Raw genomic sequence first — 18,620 nt, 5'->3', positions numbered from 1 at the left:
ACACCATGCACTAGACACACGGACTGCGTCTGTCTGCCACTCCGCATCGGCCCCCCCCGAACCATTCCACCGAAAGCATAAAATAACCCATTCTGACCTGAGATTCTAAAAATGTCTGTTTGAAAATGACAGTTTTCTGAAAAATCTATGTTTCTATGTCAGTGGTTCTTCGATTTTTCAAAAATAGCAGACCTATAAGCTCGTAGCGCGCCACTCGGTGGCGCGCTATGAGCTTGTAGATCTGCTATTTTTCAATAGCTAAAGCATAACATAATGCTATAACACCAAAAGGGGGTTTCCGCCCAAAATGGGATAACTTGTGACTGAGACTATGGACTTGTCAAAGTTGCTTTATTGTGACGCGTTGCAGAATCCCTCTCTTTTCGCTCGGCCCCTCTCCAGTTCTCTTTGGCTGCTCGTTAGATGAAACGAGCCGCCGCCCTCTCCAAGTCAACCAAAATAACAACTCCCTTACTTTATTACCTATTTAAAAAAAAAAAGCATTAATTGCCGTAGCTTAAGTTGCATTAAAGCCCCTAGTTTGTTTTTCCAACGCAATGAATGGCATGCCACTCTAGATTTCATTTTTATTTCATTTTTTTCTGTAAAGCCGTTTTTTTATTTGATAATAACCCACCGGAGTAATTTCAATTAACCCATTCTGAACGGGAACCCGTTTTGGTGTCAGCATCATGTTATGCTTTAGCTACTGAAAAATAGCAGATCTACAAGCTCGTAGCGCGCCACCGAGTGGCGCGCTACGAGCTTGTAGGTCTGCTATTTTTGAAAAATCGAAGAACGACTGACATTTTTAGAATCTGATCTCAGGTCAGAATGGGTTAATCAGACCCAGTGTGTGTCCAGTGAAAACCTCGTATGAATCTGATCTCAGGTCAGAATGGGTTAAGTACAAGCGGCAAAGCACACTGCAGCATTTTTTTAAAACAAGGGGTTGAATGCATGTTTTCTTTTTTCCTTTTTTTTTACTGCTTACTACTAAATAATGAATCCATAATTTGCTGGAATCTATATAGAGTTCATAAAAAATGTAACGGAACGTGGTATAGCACATGAAAATGCAGTTACTGTAGTTGTATCAGAGCCAGAAAGATTAAAAAAAAGTAGTATAGTGTTGAAAACACCCGCCACCAAAAATAACAACAGAAAAAATGGTGTTGACAGGTCCATAAAAGCTGATAATATAAACTGTAGCGGCGCTGCCTGCACCTATCCCTTTAAAGAGTTAAAGAGCTGTATATTTATTGCCTCATTAAAGTGTAAAAAAAAAAAAAAACCCATGCGGCGGAGCTGTCTCGATCCAAAAAAGTACTAGTCTGACTGAAATAAAAATTGCCTCTCGTTCTTGCTGCCATCCCTCAATTTCTCAGATTTTGTCAAATAAATGTATAGTTTCTCTCCCTCTCTCTCTCTCTCTCTTTCTCTCTCTCTCTCTCTCCTCTGTTTCCCTTTCTTCTCTGTGCTCATTCGGCGACGCAGCGTGTTTGGTAATAAGAAACAGGTCGCTCTGTTGGTTTGTTTTTGTTTCTTTAGTAAGGCTATAATTTGGGGCTCATGTTCAGTGTCTCTGTGTCTTCTACTGGCTGCAGAGGCTCAGACAGACAGACAGACAGCAACATTTTTTTTTTCTCTCCCTCCCCTTCCAAGCGTAGTAGTAGAGCCACGAAGAAACCTCGGCCCCGCTACGCTAACGCTTTAACCCTAGCGCTGTCACGTATCATTTAACCCATTCTGACCTGAGATCAGATTCATACGAGGTTTCCAACTGGACACCCACTGGTCTGATTAACCCATTCAGACCTGAGATCAGATTCTAAAAATGTCAGTCGTTCTTCGATTTTTCAAAAAATAGCAGACCTACAAGCTCGTAGCGCGCCACTCGGTGACTTCAGTCTATATCAATGACTAGATTTAAAATGTTGTCTTTTTTATGTCCAATGTTTTTGCATTTAAGTTCATAAAGTTAATATAATATAACTAAATGAATTTGAAATTATTAAAAAAAAGTTTACTTTTCAGGATTCCGGTTAAAAAACTAAATGGCAAAAATACCAAATCTACAAGCTCAAAACGTGTTGCAGTGCGACGCGTTTTGAGCTTGTAGATCGGCTATTTTTGTTAGGACAGTAATATGCATATGTGGCCCTCTGTAGTGAGTGTGGAAATATAGTGGCCCTCTGGAGTGAGTGTGGAACTATAGTGGCCCTCTGGAGTGAGTGTGGAACTATAGTGGCCCTCTGGAGTGAGTGTGGAACTATAGTGGTTCCTCTGGAGTGAGTGTGGAACTATAGTGGTCCTCTGGAGTGAGTGTGGAACTATAGTGGTTCCTCTGGAGTGAGTGTGGAACTATAGTGGCCCTCTGGAGTGAGTGTGGAACTATAGTGGCCCTCTGGAGTGAGTGTGGAACTATAGTGGCCCTCTGGAGTGAGTGTGGAACTATAGTGGCCCTCTGGAGTGAGTGTGGAACTATAGTGGTTCCTCTGGAGTGAGTGTGGAACTATAGTGGTCCTCTGGAGTGAGTGTGGAACTATAGTGGTTCCTCTGGAGTGAGTGTGGAACTATAGTGGCCCTCTGGAGTGAGTGTGGAACTATAGTGGCCCTCTGGAGTGAGTGTGGAACTATAGCGGCCCTCTGGAGTGAGTGTGGAACTATAGCGGCCCTCTCCAGCTTCAAAGTTGTCCACCCCCTGCTACCTACAGTACATAACAGAAGTTGGCAACTGTGGTTTAGTCGGTTCGAGGCATGGACGCGGCACTATAGTACTTACCAAATGTGACCATGCCGTTGCCCGTTTTGTCAAACAACAGGAACGCCACCATGAAGAGGGCATCTGGGGCACAGAGCACCGACTCAAACGCCACAAACTCCTGGAAGTTAATCAGCCTGGTGACAGGTGGATGTAGAGAAACACAGAGAAGGGTGAGGTTAGAAAGAGCTATATATAGGGTTAAATACTGTCAGGTCTCAGAGGACATGCTCTTCAACCTGTGGCACCCTACTGTGAAAACCCAAAGTATAGTCCAGTGTCCACAACCATAGAAATTGATTGATTGATATAGTATATTAGACAGAATGTAAAAAACAGTCAAAAGTACAGTCAAAAAGGGGTGTACACACTAGTCAAAAAGTTGTGCAATCAATTCATAGACATGACATGAAGAATAACAACAAGATTCAACATTTACTCAATACAACACAGTATACACACTTCTTCAAGTGTGCCACGATACAACGGACTAAACGGATACCAGTTCTGACACATTGACTGCCCCCTGGTGGGCGAAAGTGACGGCGCTTCAGTGCCGACCCCGGACCTATACTTGGTCTTATAATAGTGTGACGCACGTCCGTTTTGGCATTACATTTTACATGCTAAATATTAGCGCCGATGCTAGCGAGCTAAATAGAGGCCGTCCTTGTTCCAATCGGGATTAGGGCTGCCGTAATTGTCCAAAAATTGGATTCGGATATTCGTTTTAAAAACCCACGTGGATTCGAGCAATTCGAGCCATTCGGATTTCGGATTTCAATTCGAGCCAATCGGATTTTTTAATAATTATATTTACACCAATACAACCTTAGACATAACATTTAAGATCGCATTGCTGGCGCAACTCTCTCTCTCCGCGCATTGGTGTTGCTGAAAACTGAGATGGAACGGAACGCATACATTCTCCCTTCTCCAGTAACATTTTTTTCTTAAATGAGCAATCCTACCAGGCTACCACACAGCCTTATCAAAACGAGGCACGGAGGCAGTGTTAATTCTGCTGCATTATTATTATCTGTGGACTGTGGGTCTGCTGCCGACGTTATGAAACTTTTTAGCTGGCTAGCGCCTATGCTCCGCTGTTATGCTCAAATTAGTGACCCTAAAGAATTCTGAGGCAACATGGCTGGAGACGAGGCAGCCAATCAGAACTGCGCTGCGCTGCGCTGTATAGTCTGTGTTTAGGAAATGTGCGAGGCAGCTGATTTATTCTTCAATGTATGCCGTTGTCGGCGTGTCGCATGGCAAATATAACTAATCTACAAGCTCACAAGTCACAACGCTTACCCATGGCACGGAAAACTAATAATAATAATAAAAAAAAAAATTATTTTTAATTCGAACCTTAATTTTATATATTCGGTTATTAATTAAAAAAATTGATTCGAATCTATATTCGGATATAGAATATTCGTTGGCAGCACTAATCGGGATCACCGGTGTGTGTGTGTGTGTGTGTGTGTGTGTGTGTGTGTGTGTGTGTGTGTGTGTGTGTTGTGTACGTTAGGCTGTGCAACAGTGACACTTGGTGGTGAGCAAACGCTATAATGCTATTTTCGTGCTCGGACAGAGCCAGCCACCCAGCCAGGGACAGACCTAGAGACCCAGGGACACACATAGCCGTCTATAGGAGCGGTTGCACAAAAAAAAAAAAAGGAATTGACTACAGCGATCCCGTTTCATATCATTAAAAAAAGCTTATATGACGGAGCATTCGGTCATAGGCACGGTTGATTGTATACGACGGAATATTCCGTCAGAAGCAAGACAATCTGTGAATACCCAAAATATGATGCGACCGTGGTTTCTAATCACGCAGTAGCAAACCGGCACGCTTGCAACGGCGTTATCGTTCAGACGTGAGAATAATTCAACAAGTCATTTAGCCCAGTAGCGTATTATTCCACTTCTAATGTCATAAACTCAGTCACCATGACTGTATGAAAATAAGAGCTTTTTTTTTTCCCTTTTTAAAAGCTCAGCATACTGTATATGCCGCCCGTCTACCCTGGCAGCTGGCACAGCCTGGGAAAAGAATAAGGATATATATATATTTCGCTGTGCCATTTTAAACAAAGTGGACAGGCAGGGGAGTTAGCTGGAAAGCAACTAAAGGGAAATCCTTTAATATAAACTTAACCCATTCAGGACGGGAACCCCTTTTGGTGTTTTAAGCATTATGTTATACTTTAGCTGTTTTCTATAGCTACAAGCTCATAGCGTGGCACCCACGACGAGCGACGAGCCTCATGTAGATCTGATATTTTTCAAAAAAATCGTGAAAATGTGGCGGAAATCTTTGAATATATATTATTTCAGAGCAAACGTTTTTAACTCAAATCTTTGCTTCTGGGGGGGGGGGGGGTCCCTGGAACAACATATTTTCAGATGGGGGTCGGCGGCCAATTACATTATATTTTCGGGGTCCTTGACAATTGAAAGTGTCTGACACAGAAACAGAGGTTTTTCAGAAAACCGTCGTGATGATTTAGAAGGCATTTGTAGAATCGTCCTCGGGTGTAAATGGGTTAATACAATATGAACCGTAGTGAAATGTCTGAATGGGCCAAGGCACACAGGAAAGACGTTGAGCGGGTATAGCCTAGATGCACTGGAATTAGCCTCATCAACACCGTTAGTAAATAAAGACCCTACCAGAGCAGTGGTTCTCAACCAGTGGTCTAGTGGGGGACAACCAGTGGTACTTGAGGGGGTTCCAGGTGGTCCCCAAGCTATACATGAAGGAAAGTTGGTAACCAAATGGACCCTTATATAGTTCCTTTAACTCTGGAGTGTAAAATGAAACCAAATTCTCGAGTTATCCATCCCATGGTACCGACATCAATAGTTCAATATACAGCATGGAATTGTGGGGAAAACTTTATCCAACAATAACACAAAATATCTGGTGGTCTGTGGCTTAAAAATACAGAATAAATAATGGGCCTCGATATTAAAAAGGGTTTTAACCCATTCTGACCTGAGATCAGATTCATACGAGGTTTCCACTGGACACACACTGGTCTGATGAACCCATTCTGACCTGAGATCAGATTCTAAAAAATGTCAGTCGTTCTTCGATTTTTCAAAAATAGCAGACCTACAAGCTCGTAGCGCGCCACTCGGTGGCGCGCTATGAGCTTGTAGATCTGCTATTTTTCAATAGCTAAAGCATAACATGACACTAACGCCAAAATGGGTTCCCGTTCAGAATGGGTTAAAAACCACTGTACTATAGAGTAGCTGTTTGGGCGTGTATACTAGTATGTTTTGCGTTGCGTGCGTGCGTGCCGTGCGCCTATTTCGCCCCAAGTCTTATAGTGTTCTATTCATCAATAACAAAAAATAAATAAACATGCATCATAGTCAACATGACGAGAATAATACAGGTGGGTGTACAGTACATGAACCCACCGGGACCCCCAATGCGAGAACGGTGAGGACACAATCTAGTCCAAAAATCTGGCCAGAGTCTCCTCCAGTCCATTATGAATTTCACAAATGGATAGGATAATTACAGTAGGGGGGGGGGGGGGTCAGCGCTAACGAGCAGTCCCTGAGCATCTACCTATTAAATCTATTTCAATTTATGGAGGTGGGGGTGTAGCAATGATTACATTTTTTTGTGCTGGCCGCACTAATTAATTATGTTACTGATGAAATTCAGAGGGGAGAGAGAGTGTGTGTGTGTGTGTGTGTGTGTGTGTGTGTGTGTGTGTGTGTGTGTGTGTGTGTGAGAGAGACATGGACGTGTGGTTGTTCGTGTGCATGCTCACATCAGTGTGCACAAACCTGAACAAGCGTGTGTGTGTGTGTATGTGTTGGGGAGAGAGAGAGAGAGAGAGAGAGAGAGAGAGATAGAGAGATAGATATAGAGAAAGCAGAAAAAAGCACAGACACGTACACACAAATCCAGTGCGAATAACATGTATCTACCCGTGACGCACGAAAATAGAAAATACAGTTAAATCGTGAGACTAATTGCTGTATTAATAACTAGCCAGGCAGTTTTAAGAACGGAGGGGGGGGGGGGGGGGGGGTGGCAGGGGGTACAGAAGCACACCACCACACTTCGCCAAGCATCAGCTGTTGAGGACAAAGCAAAGTATCGGCAGTGATCTGCAGCATTACACTGAACAATAATGAGCGTTCCTATATCAGACGCGGGCGGACGTTCTTTGAGAAGCCGAGTCGACAAATGTGCTTACATTGTGAAGCGCGTGTCGTGGTGGTATATACTGTAGGCTATAGGCGGCAGCACGTCAGACCTGGCTATGTATGGAGTTGATCACAAAGAGGATTGGGCCGTGGCTTAAGACCGCGAGACCAGACAAGATCCAGGAGGCGATACCGTAGAATATACACGCATATATACAGTACTTGTACCTAATAGACCAGTGGTCCGGAGACCACCAGTGGTCCTTTAGGGGGTTCCAGGTAGGTCCCCAGCCCAGCTAAATGATGGAGAGTTGGTAACCAAATGGACCCCGCCTTGTTAGATCTTTAACTCGTTTGAGTGTAAAATGAAACCAAATGGACCCATTTCATTTTACTCTCAAATCAAAATCAAATCAAATCAAATCTTATTTATAGAGCACATTTTCAAAGACCAGGAGGCCAACCAAAGAGTTACATTATTGTTAAACAGCTATACATTAAGTTAATTTACAAGAAGTCTGCACAATTAGAGAATGTAGATTTTCTTTAAATAATGTATCGTTTGCCTGTCATCTCTCCTATCGTAACAACATCTATACAGCATGGAATTGAAGACAAAATATTATCCAACGACAACTAAATATTAACATTGTGTGTACCCCGTATGGGGTGCCCAAGACGTCTGTGGACGTCTTTGCAAAAAAAAAAGGTTTATTTTCAGCATGCAACCAAGTGTAAAATGACTTATACTAGATATTTTGTCCACTAGTCCCTTCCTATAGCATTTAGTCTATAGTGTGGGCACACAATGTGTTAAAAGTCTGGGTCTGAGAGGTAAATAACAAATAATGGGCCTTGATATGAACAGGGTTGAAAACCACTGAAATAGATACACGTGGGCACATTACGTACACAAATACAGTACTGTATTTGTGTACGTAATGTGCATTTGTACACACAGTACACACTGTTAACACATACTGGCATACACCGCACACGCACACACACACACACACACACACACACACACACACACACACACACACACACACGCCCACTCAGCTCTCTAGCCAAGGATGAAGCTCATGATGGTTGATTAGCAGCGCCATGACGACTACAAAACAAGGGAAGGGGAAGGGAAGCCATCGCTCGACTATAGCATGTGTATAGCGCCGACCCCATTGAGACGCGCAATAATCAAATCAACAGACGGCATCTTCCCAACCATCAACTGGCCATGGCATGTCTCCAGGCTTTCCTCTAGTCTATATACAGTACGTGTACAGTATATGTGTACACAGTCAAGACTCCAATGGGCGGACTGCACTGTTGTTTTTGGCAGGAAATGTTTGATAGTCTCTTCAAATTGTTTTCATTTCGTTTCGGTCACATTTTGGTCACCCGGAATGTTTTTAGTGTTATAGTCTAGTTTTAGTCGACTATATGTCACACGATTTTAGTCAACTAAAGTTTTTTTTTTGTGACCAGGTTTTTATTAAGCATTTTTTCATTTTCATTACAATTCCCCCATCGCCCCACCCTCCCCAAGGTTCCAATTATCATTGCAACAAGAACAGACATTTCATCAGTTAGTTTGTCATTTTACAATATATAGGCATCTTGGCTGGTAGACATATAAATAAAGACTGAAAAGTAGGCATGCATACATTACACACATACATACATAGTCAACTAAAGTCGACTAAAGTTGATTTAGTCGACTAAAATGTATTTTAGGCAGGCCTTGACGCTGTCGTAATGGCCGATTTCTACACTTGCTGAAAATAGATCGGCTATTTTCAGCAAGCCACCAAGTGTAAAATGACTTGTACTGGATCTTGTGTCCACTAGCCCCTTCCTATAGGATTTAGTCTAGTTTTTATTTGTTGACGAAATCGACATTTAGTCTTAGTTTTAGTCATCATGGCTGAGTTTTTATGACGTTTTTGTAAGTGTCGACGAACATTTTTCATCCTAGTTTTAGTCGACGAAAACAACACTGTCGGACTGTGCACACAACGGGGCTGATGTGATAGCGATACAGGAGAGTATTACAGTGCTTAATGCATCATTCCCTGGGATTTGTTGTGTCGTTAAATCATTCTCCTGTGGTGTTATCTATGGAACCGTGCGAGACTCCGATGGAGCGGCACTCGCGCAATAAACTTCGGCGTACATCTCCAGTCGAGCGTACGACTGGCCGGAAAGTTTTCATTGTTCTAGTGCCGACTACAGTCCGGTCTGCGATTTTACACCTTGTTTTTATTTTCCTGACAGCTTTGTTCTTCTTCATCCTGTCTCTGTCATGCCCCATATATATATATATATATATATATATATATATATATATATATATATTTATGGGCTTCTTCAGAAACACAAGAGGGGTCTGGAAGTGTTGTTTACCAGCAGCGTAAGTGCATGGTGATGGTTTAGGGCGAGGCGGCGGGCCTACCGCTCTGCTAGCTTAACCCATTCTAGCCGGGGAAACCCCTTTTGGTGTTTTGAGCATTATACTTTAGCTATTGAAAAATAGCAGACCTACAAGCTCATAGCGCGGCACTATGAACTCGTAGGTCTGCTATTTTTTGGGAAAAAATCGTGAAAATGTGCCTCAAATCTTTTGAATACATATTCTTTCAGAGTTTCAGTTTTTAACTCAAATCTTTGCTTCTGGGGGGGGGGGGGGGGGGGGTTCATGGACAACAACATATTTTTTTCAGATGTGGGTCGGCGCGGCGGCCAATTACATTTGTGGTCCTTGACATGAAATATTGAGCACCTCTGACATATAGAAACATGAGGTGTTTCAGAAAACTTGTCAATGTTGACGTCAGGCCTAAATGGGTTAATGGTAAAGGGAGGAGGAGGGAGGAGGGGGGGTTGGTTGAGCAACGTCAATAAGCCCCTCGTCTCTCTGGCATCCTATAGCCGTTGTTGTTGCAGACGACGACACGAGCCATCCACTCTCCACACACACACACACACACACACACAGCCGTGCATGCACATCCACATGCACAGGACCGCGGGTACAGTATATATCTGTGCTATCGTTGTTTAGAGAGGGTGGTATGGTGAACCACCCACCGGGTTTTCGTTCCACATACACTACACACCATGGCAGCCCCCGCTGACTGCAATCTTCCCAGCACGCCGTCTTATAAAAGTTTTTTTTTTTTTTTCTCCTCCATGCTTTTCAAGAGTCTATAATGTACAGTGTGCGTGTGCCTGGGTATTTTTCACACTCTCAACAGGGTGGGAGAGATGGATGGAGGAGAGAGAGAGAGATAGGACCTGTGTGGGTGTGATTTGAAAAGAGAAACACGAGGGAGCTCTGTGTTCCAGGTTAGGGGAGGGGGTGAGAGAGAGAGAGAGAGATAGAGAGAGAGAGAGAGAGAAACAGAAATGGGAAAAGAAAGAGACCAGAGCGAATGCAACAAAACAAAAAGGAGACGACAGTGTGAAAGAGATGGAAGACGAGTCAAGGATCAAAGCATCGACCTGCATCTAATTCTTCTTGGTATAAGTCAGCAAACGCGTCCCAACGATAGAGTTATATATGAATAGAGAAGACAGCCGAGTTCTCCTCCCATCCACTTGCATTAAGTTGCTCAAAAGCGCATGAGGCGATTTCACTCCTCCTTCCTGGTAGGAACAGTCAGAGTGCATTCTGGGATGGATTTGCCTCAAACACATGAACGCCACCAGTGGTGTAAACTGTAAAGTAACTAAGTACATTTACTTAAGTACTGTACTCTGATTGAGGTATTTTGTACTCTACTTGAGTATTTCCAATTCCCAATACTTTTACTTCTACTCCTCCACTACATCTACGGAGCTCAAATGTGTACTTTTACTACACTACAATTATTTGAAAACTTTTGTTACTAGTTAAGATTAAGATTACGTTAGATTTTAATTGTGATTTGAAAACATACATTATAACCACTTCAACCATATATACATTCCGGGCCATTTGAAAATAGCCGATCTACAAGCTCACAATGTGTCGCCATGCATGCGACGCGACGCACCGTGAGCTTGTATAGATCTTATATTTCCAAAAGATTTTTGTACACAACTTGAACTTGCGAAATGGGACATTCTGCAATACGAGTACTTTTACTTTGAGTACTTTAAGTACATTTCGATGCCGATACTTTTGTACTTTTACAGGAGCACATTTGAATACAGCACTTCTACTTGTAACGGAGTATAGTTCTACATTGCAGTATTACAGATACATTTACTTTAGTAAAACAGTTGAGTACTTTTTCAACCACTGCCCACCACCACCTCCGCTTGAGTAGAAGGGGGGGGTGTTGTACAGCAGTGGTTCTCAACCAGTTAAATGACAGAGAGTTGTTAACCAAATGGACCCTTTAACTCTTGAGAGCGTACAAATGAAACCAAATGGACCCGGGTTTCATTTCACTCTCTCAAGAGTTAAATTATTGTTAAACAGCTGCAAACACGTAATTTACAAGAGGTCTGTATTAGAGAAGGTAGAAGAATAACGTTTTGCCTGTTATCTCTCCTGTGTGCCACCACACAAATTCTTATCCAACGATAACAAAAAGTTCTTTAGTTTTGGGTCAGAGAGGCTAAAATGAATGTCATCAAATGGTGGTCCGCGTGCATGCGGCTCAGATGCTGAAAACATAACGGTCTGATATGAAAGAGGTTGACAACCCACTGCTCTTATACACAGTGCTTTCTACAGAACAGACCATTATGGCTGTCACTATATTATACACCACCAGGTTTACACAGTCACTGCCAAGGAGGAGGCGGCGAGAGAAATGCAGCTTAGGGCCTTTCAAACGTGAAGCGACATAACGCGCCTACAGTTCATTTTCAATGAGACCTGCGTTTTTTTGCGCAGTAGAGCACTGCGGGGAGCGTATTTACGTGAGCGCGGTCCCGTGAATTTGTTTTGCGCGCGACTCACCAGACCTGGATACCGTTTAGCTTTTTTTTTGCGCGCGGCCGCGCGCGCACACACACACACACACACACACACACACACACACACACACTTGCACGCACGCACACGACCCCCTCCGAACTCCATTACACCCGACTCATCTTGCTGAAATGAGAGTCTTGTCCTATATACCTGTGCAAAACTGAGCAGTTTAGCACAGGTATTAGCTTTAGAAAAGAAAAAAAACACATGCATATATATATACCCACCCAAAGTTTATTGTTTACGACTTATTTGCATGTGAGCCGTGAGCAAACATCAAAATACAGCGGCTAAAGTGGTTTGTTTTTCTTTGCTCATGGTGTTTCTTTTCATGACGCTTGGAAAACAATGCATGTGTGTGTTTGTTATTCGGCTTGCATTAACCCATTTAGACCCGACGACGTCGAAATGTAAAGAATGTCTTCTAAATCCTGACAGTTTTCTGAAACACCGGTGTTTCTATATCAGTTCAGTGGTGCTCAATTTCATGTCAGGGACCCCAGGAACTATATGTAATTGGCCGCCCACCTCCATCTGAAAATATATTGTCCCCCCCCCCAGAAGCAAAGATTGTGACTTGCACCACATTTTCACAATTTATTTGTGGTGCAACCACTCCCTTACGGAGCTATGTGTGTGGCTGGCTGGCTGCCTGGTTGAGTAAGAAAATAGCACGGTTGTTTTTCGCCACCTGCGCAACCTATAACACACACACAAACACACACGCCCATAATAAGTTTATAGTGATGATTTTGGGTGTGCCAGTACAGTACAGTACAGTACAGTACAGTACAGTACAGTACAGTACAGTACAGTACAGTACAGTACAGTGACCCCCACACGGTAACTGTCATTTCTCAACCGTTTCGGACATGGGGGGGGGGGGCGGCTTGCCAGAACCGGGCCGGCACGCTGGCCGTGGTTCCTGTGGGTCTGGAACCCCACAACGGAGTTGCACCACTCACTTCACACGAGTGTGATTTTCAAAAATAGCAGACCTACCTACAAACTTGTAGATCTGCTATTTTCCAATAGCTAAAGTATAACATAATGCTTGAAACCCCAAAAGGGGTTCCCGTTCTGAATGGGTTAAGGGGCTGACATCCCTGCGCCTGCATATCCATTGTTTTTCTTTGTTCCCCGTTCATATATACACGCCGGTCTGTAATCACCCAGTCGCATTGTCTAACCTAATTATTCACATTTTAGAACAACAAAAAGAGAAAAAAAACACAGAACACATTTTAGCAAGAGTGGTAATAATAACAAGGCCCTTTATATACCGTCATGTCAACCGCAGACAAACAGGGGAACCGAATCAAAACCTTGCTCTTTATTGTATTATTAAAAAGAATATAAGAGATGTCAGTAATATGAGAGAGAGACACGATTTTATTTTTTTCTCTTCTTCATTTGGTCCCCGATGTCATTTCAAATCCCCCTGCGCGGACGCCAAAATGAGCTTTAGATACAGAGTTTGAGCAATGGGTTCCTAATAGATTTACCCCCTTAATAACACCCATGCCACAGTCGCTCCATTTATCCCCCGCTACAGAGCCACACAATGCATGGGAGTGCTGCTGAATAGCACGGGCAATTACAGTGCATGTGCGCGCGTGCGTGCGTGCGCGCGCGTGTGTGTGTGTCTCTGCGTGTGTGTGTGTGTGTGTGTCTTTGCCTCACAACAGCGCACACCCCACGTTCTACTTAAAGCAGACGTAAATATGAAACTCTGCAGCCATGTGCACTTTGCTCTTTGCAGGAGCCCGGGTGGTTTCCATAGCAATATGTTGTTCTTTCTTTTTTTTTGGGGGGCTTTAATACCCTTACAATGTATTACCCATCATTACATATCATTAAAAACATACATATTAATGTAAAAAAAAAACAGGGTGATGGGGGGTTTGAGTGGGAGGGGGAAGTGTGAAATTAGGTGTGAGTCGACAAAGAAGAGTGTGTGTGTGTGTGTGGGGGGGGGGGGGGGGGGGGCACTTGAAAAAGAGGCCTTTGGTGGATGGCTTGATGTTTCTTTGCACAATAATTCATATGAAAGACATCTAAAATAATGTATTTATAAAAATGCTAACTAATACCAGAAAGATGGCCATGCATGATCAAAGGGACGCAAAGGGGCTTTTGTGATGAAAGTCAGCAACGTGTACAAATCCTGTGAGTGATATCCCTTCTCTGGGAATGCCATAACAGGCGAGCACTCGGCAGATACAACAAAATAGCACAACTACAAGCTCACGTGTCACTCACAACAGGAAGTAATGTGAGCTTGTAGATCAATTTAAGCTTTTTGATGTGCAACGGAATACACAGGTGTATGTGGTTCAGGGATAGATTAACACTCAAGATGTCACTTTGACAGCTGGCTATAGATGGATGTTCAAATTCACAAGAGCTTTTCTAATCTTTGGGGTATCCTGGTGGTTCGTTCGGCCCATTAGGATGTGAACCGCATGAAAACCTTCATGGTTTCAAATCCAGCTTACGTCTCACTTTATCTTCTTGCTATGTACTCTATCCCTTCCTAACTAATTCCTCATACAGAAAATAGACAAAATAATGGTCCATGAATGTCACGTTTCAAATGGCCCAATAAACTTAAATAAATGGAAGATTTTTTTTTCCCTTTTTGCAATTTTGCTATATTTGCTATATTTTAAAACGTAAACGTGAAATACATGTTATTTCTGTTTTCGGTATAAGGCAACATTTCCACAGTACAATTTATTAAAAGTAGAAATGCCTGAAGACTAAAAAAAATTAAGCTGACAAATGGCTACTCTCTCCTGATTGGCGGAAGTTTCGTCACCTACCTGAAAATGAATCAATGAATGAATCAATAAAAAGGCATAAAAAAAATATCACTACCTTTAATTTACACTTCAACTAAATTGACCATTTTGGTTTCATTTGTACCCTCGGAGTTTAATTAACACTAGGGATATCAAGGAAGGTGTACTTGTATGATCTCTACATTTTGAATTATTTTCTTCTGCCAGCAGCAGCTGGTTCACTACACACAGCTGAACGGGACGACAATCAGTTCATCAGTTTAAGCAGTTTATTTTAGTTTAGTTTAGTCATAATCTTTGGAATAAAACTTTTAATCATTTAGTTTTAGTCACGTTTTAGTCATCTGAAATGTTTTAGTGTTAGTCTAGTGTTAGTCGACTAAATATCACACAATTGTAGTCTACTTCATTGATTAGTTTTGTCTGCGGGCCTTGATGGTGTTGTAATAGAGGTTATGCGCATGACATCATCACCATACCCAGAAGTTATGTCGGGAACGCCCACTGACTGGCCTTGACAGCCCATACATCCAAACAGAAAAGTCCCATCTGATTGCATTAAACAACGTTAAATGACCTTAAACTCACTTTGCCACTCGATTTGCCACTCACTCTCACTATTGCAGGTTTCACACTAGGTTGCATGCTGAAAATAGCCGATCTACAAGCGCACAACGCGCCGTGTGCTTGTAGGTCGGCTGTTTTCAGAGTGCAACAAGACAAGCGCAAACCAAGCACAAAATGATCTCTTGTCCACTATAGTCCCTCGATAACATTTCAGTCTCATTTTTATCCGTTTTAATCCCGAAATTGTCGGTATATTTAGTCATAGTTTTAGTCATCATGGCTTAGTTTTTATTTCGTCTTAGTCTTAGTTTTCATCAGTGAAAGTAGGTGCTATAATCTGATCGCCCATGGCTGTGTACACAGTGTACTTGATTATGTATTGTGTACTGCCTGAACTGTAGCATACTTTATATAGTTAGGCTATACGAGAGACATCTCACAGACAGCAAGGTCAGCCTTGCTGCAGTTAGCGGTTATTATGTCTCATATCTTGTTGTCACGTCATTGGGATCCAGCTCTATATTATGTTCCTGTGTGTGTGTGTGTGTGTGTGTGTGTGTGTGTGTGTGTGTGTGTGTGTGTGTGTGTGTAATAAACTGTGTGAACCTTTAGCGTGATACTGTGTCGTGTCACGTTATTGTTCTCCCGGGCCCGCCGTCGCTGTCGCCGTACCAAAGGAATACTTCAACTCAACTGGATCGTCACACAACACCCAGCCGGCACACACTACCTGTCTGTCAAACCAGACGAGGGTCCAGTACTTAAGAGTTTACAACAGTAGGTAGTCGACGGACATAAGTCGACAAAAACCAACAGTGCGACGGTCACCTACCCGTCTTTCTTCTGGTCCACCACCCCGGCGAGCAGAGCGGTGCCGTCGTCGGACAGTCTGAGGTCCGTGTGAGCGTGGATGAAGCGCGCCACAAAGTCCTCCGGTGACATGAAGCACTCATCGTTCTTCTTGACGCTGGCGTACTGCAACGGTATATGAAGAAAAAAAACCATTTTACAGACGCCCATGTTGGATTGCTAAGCGTTTGTCAATGTAGCTGAATCATGTGATAAAGGATTGTGGGAAGAAAAACATTATCATGGTGTTTGGTTTGTGTGACAGAAAAAAAGGACAATTCCAACCTTTTCAAAAATGGATTTGAGCTCAGTTGGGTCAGCCCTCTTTGGCAGAACTACCTGGAAAAGTAAATGGTAAAAATGGTAAATGTACTGCGTTTATATAAAGCGCCTTTCTAGTCTTTCGGAGCACTTTGCGGTGTTACTTCACTATCACCCATGCATACAGCTACAGTACTAGGAGTGGAGCTCGTTAATTTTTTTTGATAATAACGAGCACCTTGTCGATCAGGCTTATCGAGACGGTTTCTTATCGAGCCCACTACGACACACTATTTTCTATCATTTTGTTGAAAGACAAATTCTGAACAGAACCAGTACATCTATTATTTCGTGGAAAGAACCAGTATCTTTTTTTTTATTGGCCAGTTGTGACTGTATAAGTTTGTATGGCTGACCACTATCTAAAATGTAATGAAGATGACAAAAGTTAAAACAACCATTCATTTGTGCAAAATAAGTGTTAAATGGCTTTATATGAATAGTGCTGTAATAATGACAACATCTCCATGTATCTTCAGTGTCTTCACCTCTTTTATAAAAAGAAAATGCATATCCAATCCATTTAACCAAAAAGAAACGACACTTTTAGACCGACATGTTTGTGCCAGCATGGGTGATTCGATTTATCTCTTGTCTTGATTGTTTAAACAACATGACATCATGGGTCGCTATGCTCGATAACGCGCTTGATAAGCCCAAAGCTTATTGACACCGGGTACTCAATAAGCTTATTATCAGGTTTTTTCGGGTGTCGGGGGCTTCGAGCTCCATCCCTAATGGACACACACACATTCACACACAACAATGGCAGAGGCAGAGTAAACCATGCAAGACGCCGCAACGCTGCTCATCGCCGATCTACAAGCTCTCAAAGCGTGAAATAGGCCTTCACCCATTCTGAACACCTTTTGGTGTTTTAAGCATTATGTTATCATCGTTATACTTTAGCTATTGAAAAATAGCAGATCTATACAAGCTCATCTCACGAGCTATGAGCTTGTAGATCTGCTATTTTTTTTTAACTCTTTGAATATATATTCTTTCTTTCACAGTGAACGTTTTTAACTCAAATCTTTGCTTCTTCGGGGGGGGGTGGTCCGTGGAACAACAGATTTTCAGATGCTCCTGATATGGGTTAAATGCAGATACCGCGTTTCACTGTACATGCAAATATACAGTGACACAAATGCAGCAAAGGAGCGGACATTAGCATTCAACACACGTTTAACACATTTAATACACATGTTGCAAATGTTGGGAGCTTAGCTTGTAGGACATTTGTAATGGTGTGATGTGACAAAGTTCAATCTGCTATGACTTGGCAACGGTACAGGATCGCCGGTGGGCCCCCGGACCACAGGTTGAAAACCACTGACGTATTGGCATCTTAAAAAACTATCCTAGCAGTGAAACCAGGGGACCATATAATTAACCCCCTCATGCACCTGCTGCAGGTGGTTGCGCGCATGCATGCTTCTTTCTGATGTAACACCCAGGTGTAGTTATAGCATGATGCTAAAGCAAGGTTATCATTGCCTTTTATTATAGCAAACATGCTGAGCAATAGTGTAAATGTTGAAGTAACCTGCTTGGAAGCTTTAGAAATCTATGGTGGCTAAACAAAGTAACACCACTGCAGATACATGCACTTTGATATTAGCTAGTATTGGCTTATTTGGCTACATAAGTGTGTGTAAAGACAGTCCCAATGTCATTGCTGGGAGGACGTGTGGCCCCGGTGTTAACCTCCAAGTCCAACACATCCTCTTAGCAAAGCTAACGACTAGTTAGCAAGCCGCTTCAATCATCATTTGCACAATGTCATTCTAAAGTGCTTTTTGACAACATCTCCAGTGACGTGTCCCCGCGGCCGCGGAGATGTGACAACGCTGCATCGTTGTTATTCAATGCGTTCACTCTCAAACAAACCTGGAATCCTCCCGAAAGAAAAAGTCAGCTTACCTTTGCTGCCATTCTATATAGCCAGCTTACTGTCAGATAGTTGCTGTCCCCGCATACACACTTCCTGGTGCGTGACGAACGTTCCCATGGTGATCATGCGCCGGATGAGAGAGGATCAACCGGCCACGTGGTGCGATGGGGGGGGGGAGAGAGAGGAGGGGCGGGGCGAGCAGCAGCACGTGCATGGGGATAGGTCAGGATATATAGAACAGTGACAGTGATGGATCGATGGCGCGCG

The 18,620-nt window shown here is 42.9% G+C and overlaps 1 protein-coding gene across 1 annotated transcript in view; it reads right to left on the bottom strand.

Moving 5' to 3' along the window:
• Positions 1-18,394, bottom strand: part of slc25a13 (solute carrier family 25 member 13) — a gene marked incomplete at both ends in the record, with an annotated part of 99,856 nt that extends 81,462 nt beyond the window's left edge. The window contains 4 exons of the mRNA XM_080787066.1: positions 2,786-2,901; positions 16,122-16,264; positions 16,424-16,477; positions 18,383-18,394. Of these exons, the coding sequence (XP_080643192.1) occupies positions 2,786-2,901; positions 16,122-16,264; positions 16,424-16,477; positions 18,383-18,394 (325 nt within the window). The remainder of the gene's footprint in view (positions 1-2,785; positions 2,902-16,121; positions 16,265-16,423; positions 16,478-18,382) is intronic.
• Between the last annotated feature and the right edge of the window lie 226 nt (positions 18,395-18,620).

This window comes from Protomyctophum bolini, assembly GCF_963924005.1.
Source record: "Protomyctophum bolini genome assembly, chromosome: 17".
NCBI classification, from domain to species: domain Eukaryota; kingdom Metazoa; phylum Chordata; class Actinopteri; order Myctophiformes; family Myctophidae; genus Protomyctophum; species Protomyctophum bolini.
The sequence above is the reverse complement of the archived record's forward strand: the minus strand, read 5'-3'. Positions and strand labels throughout refer to the sequence as shown.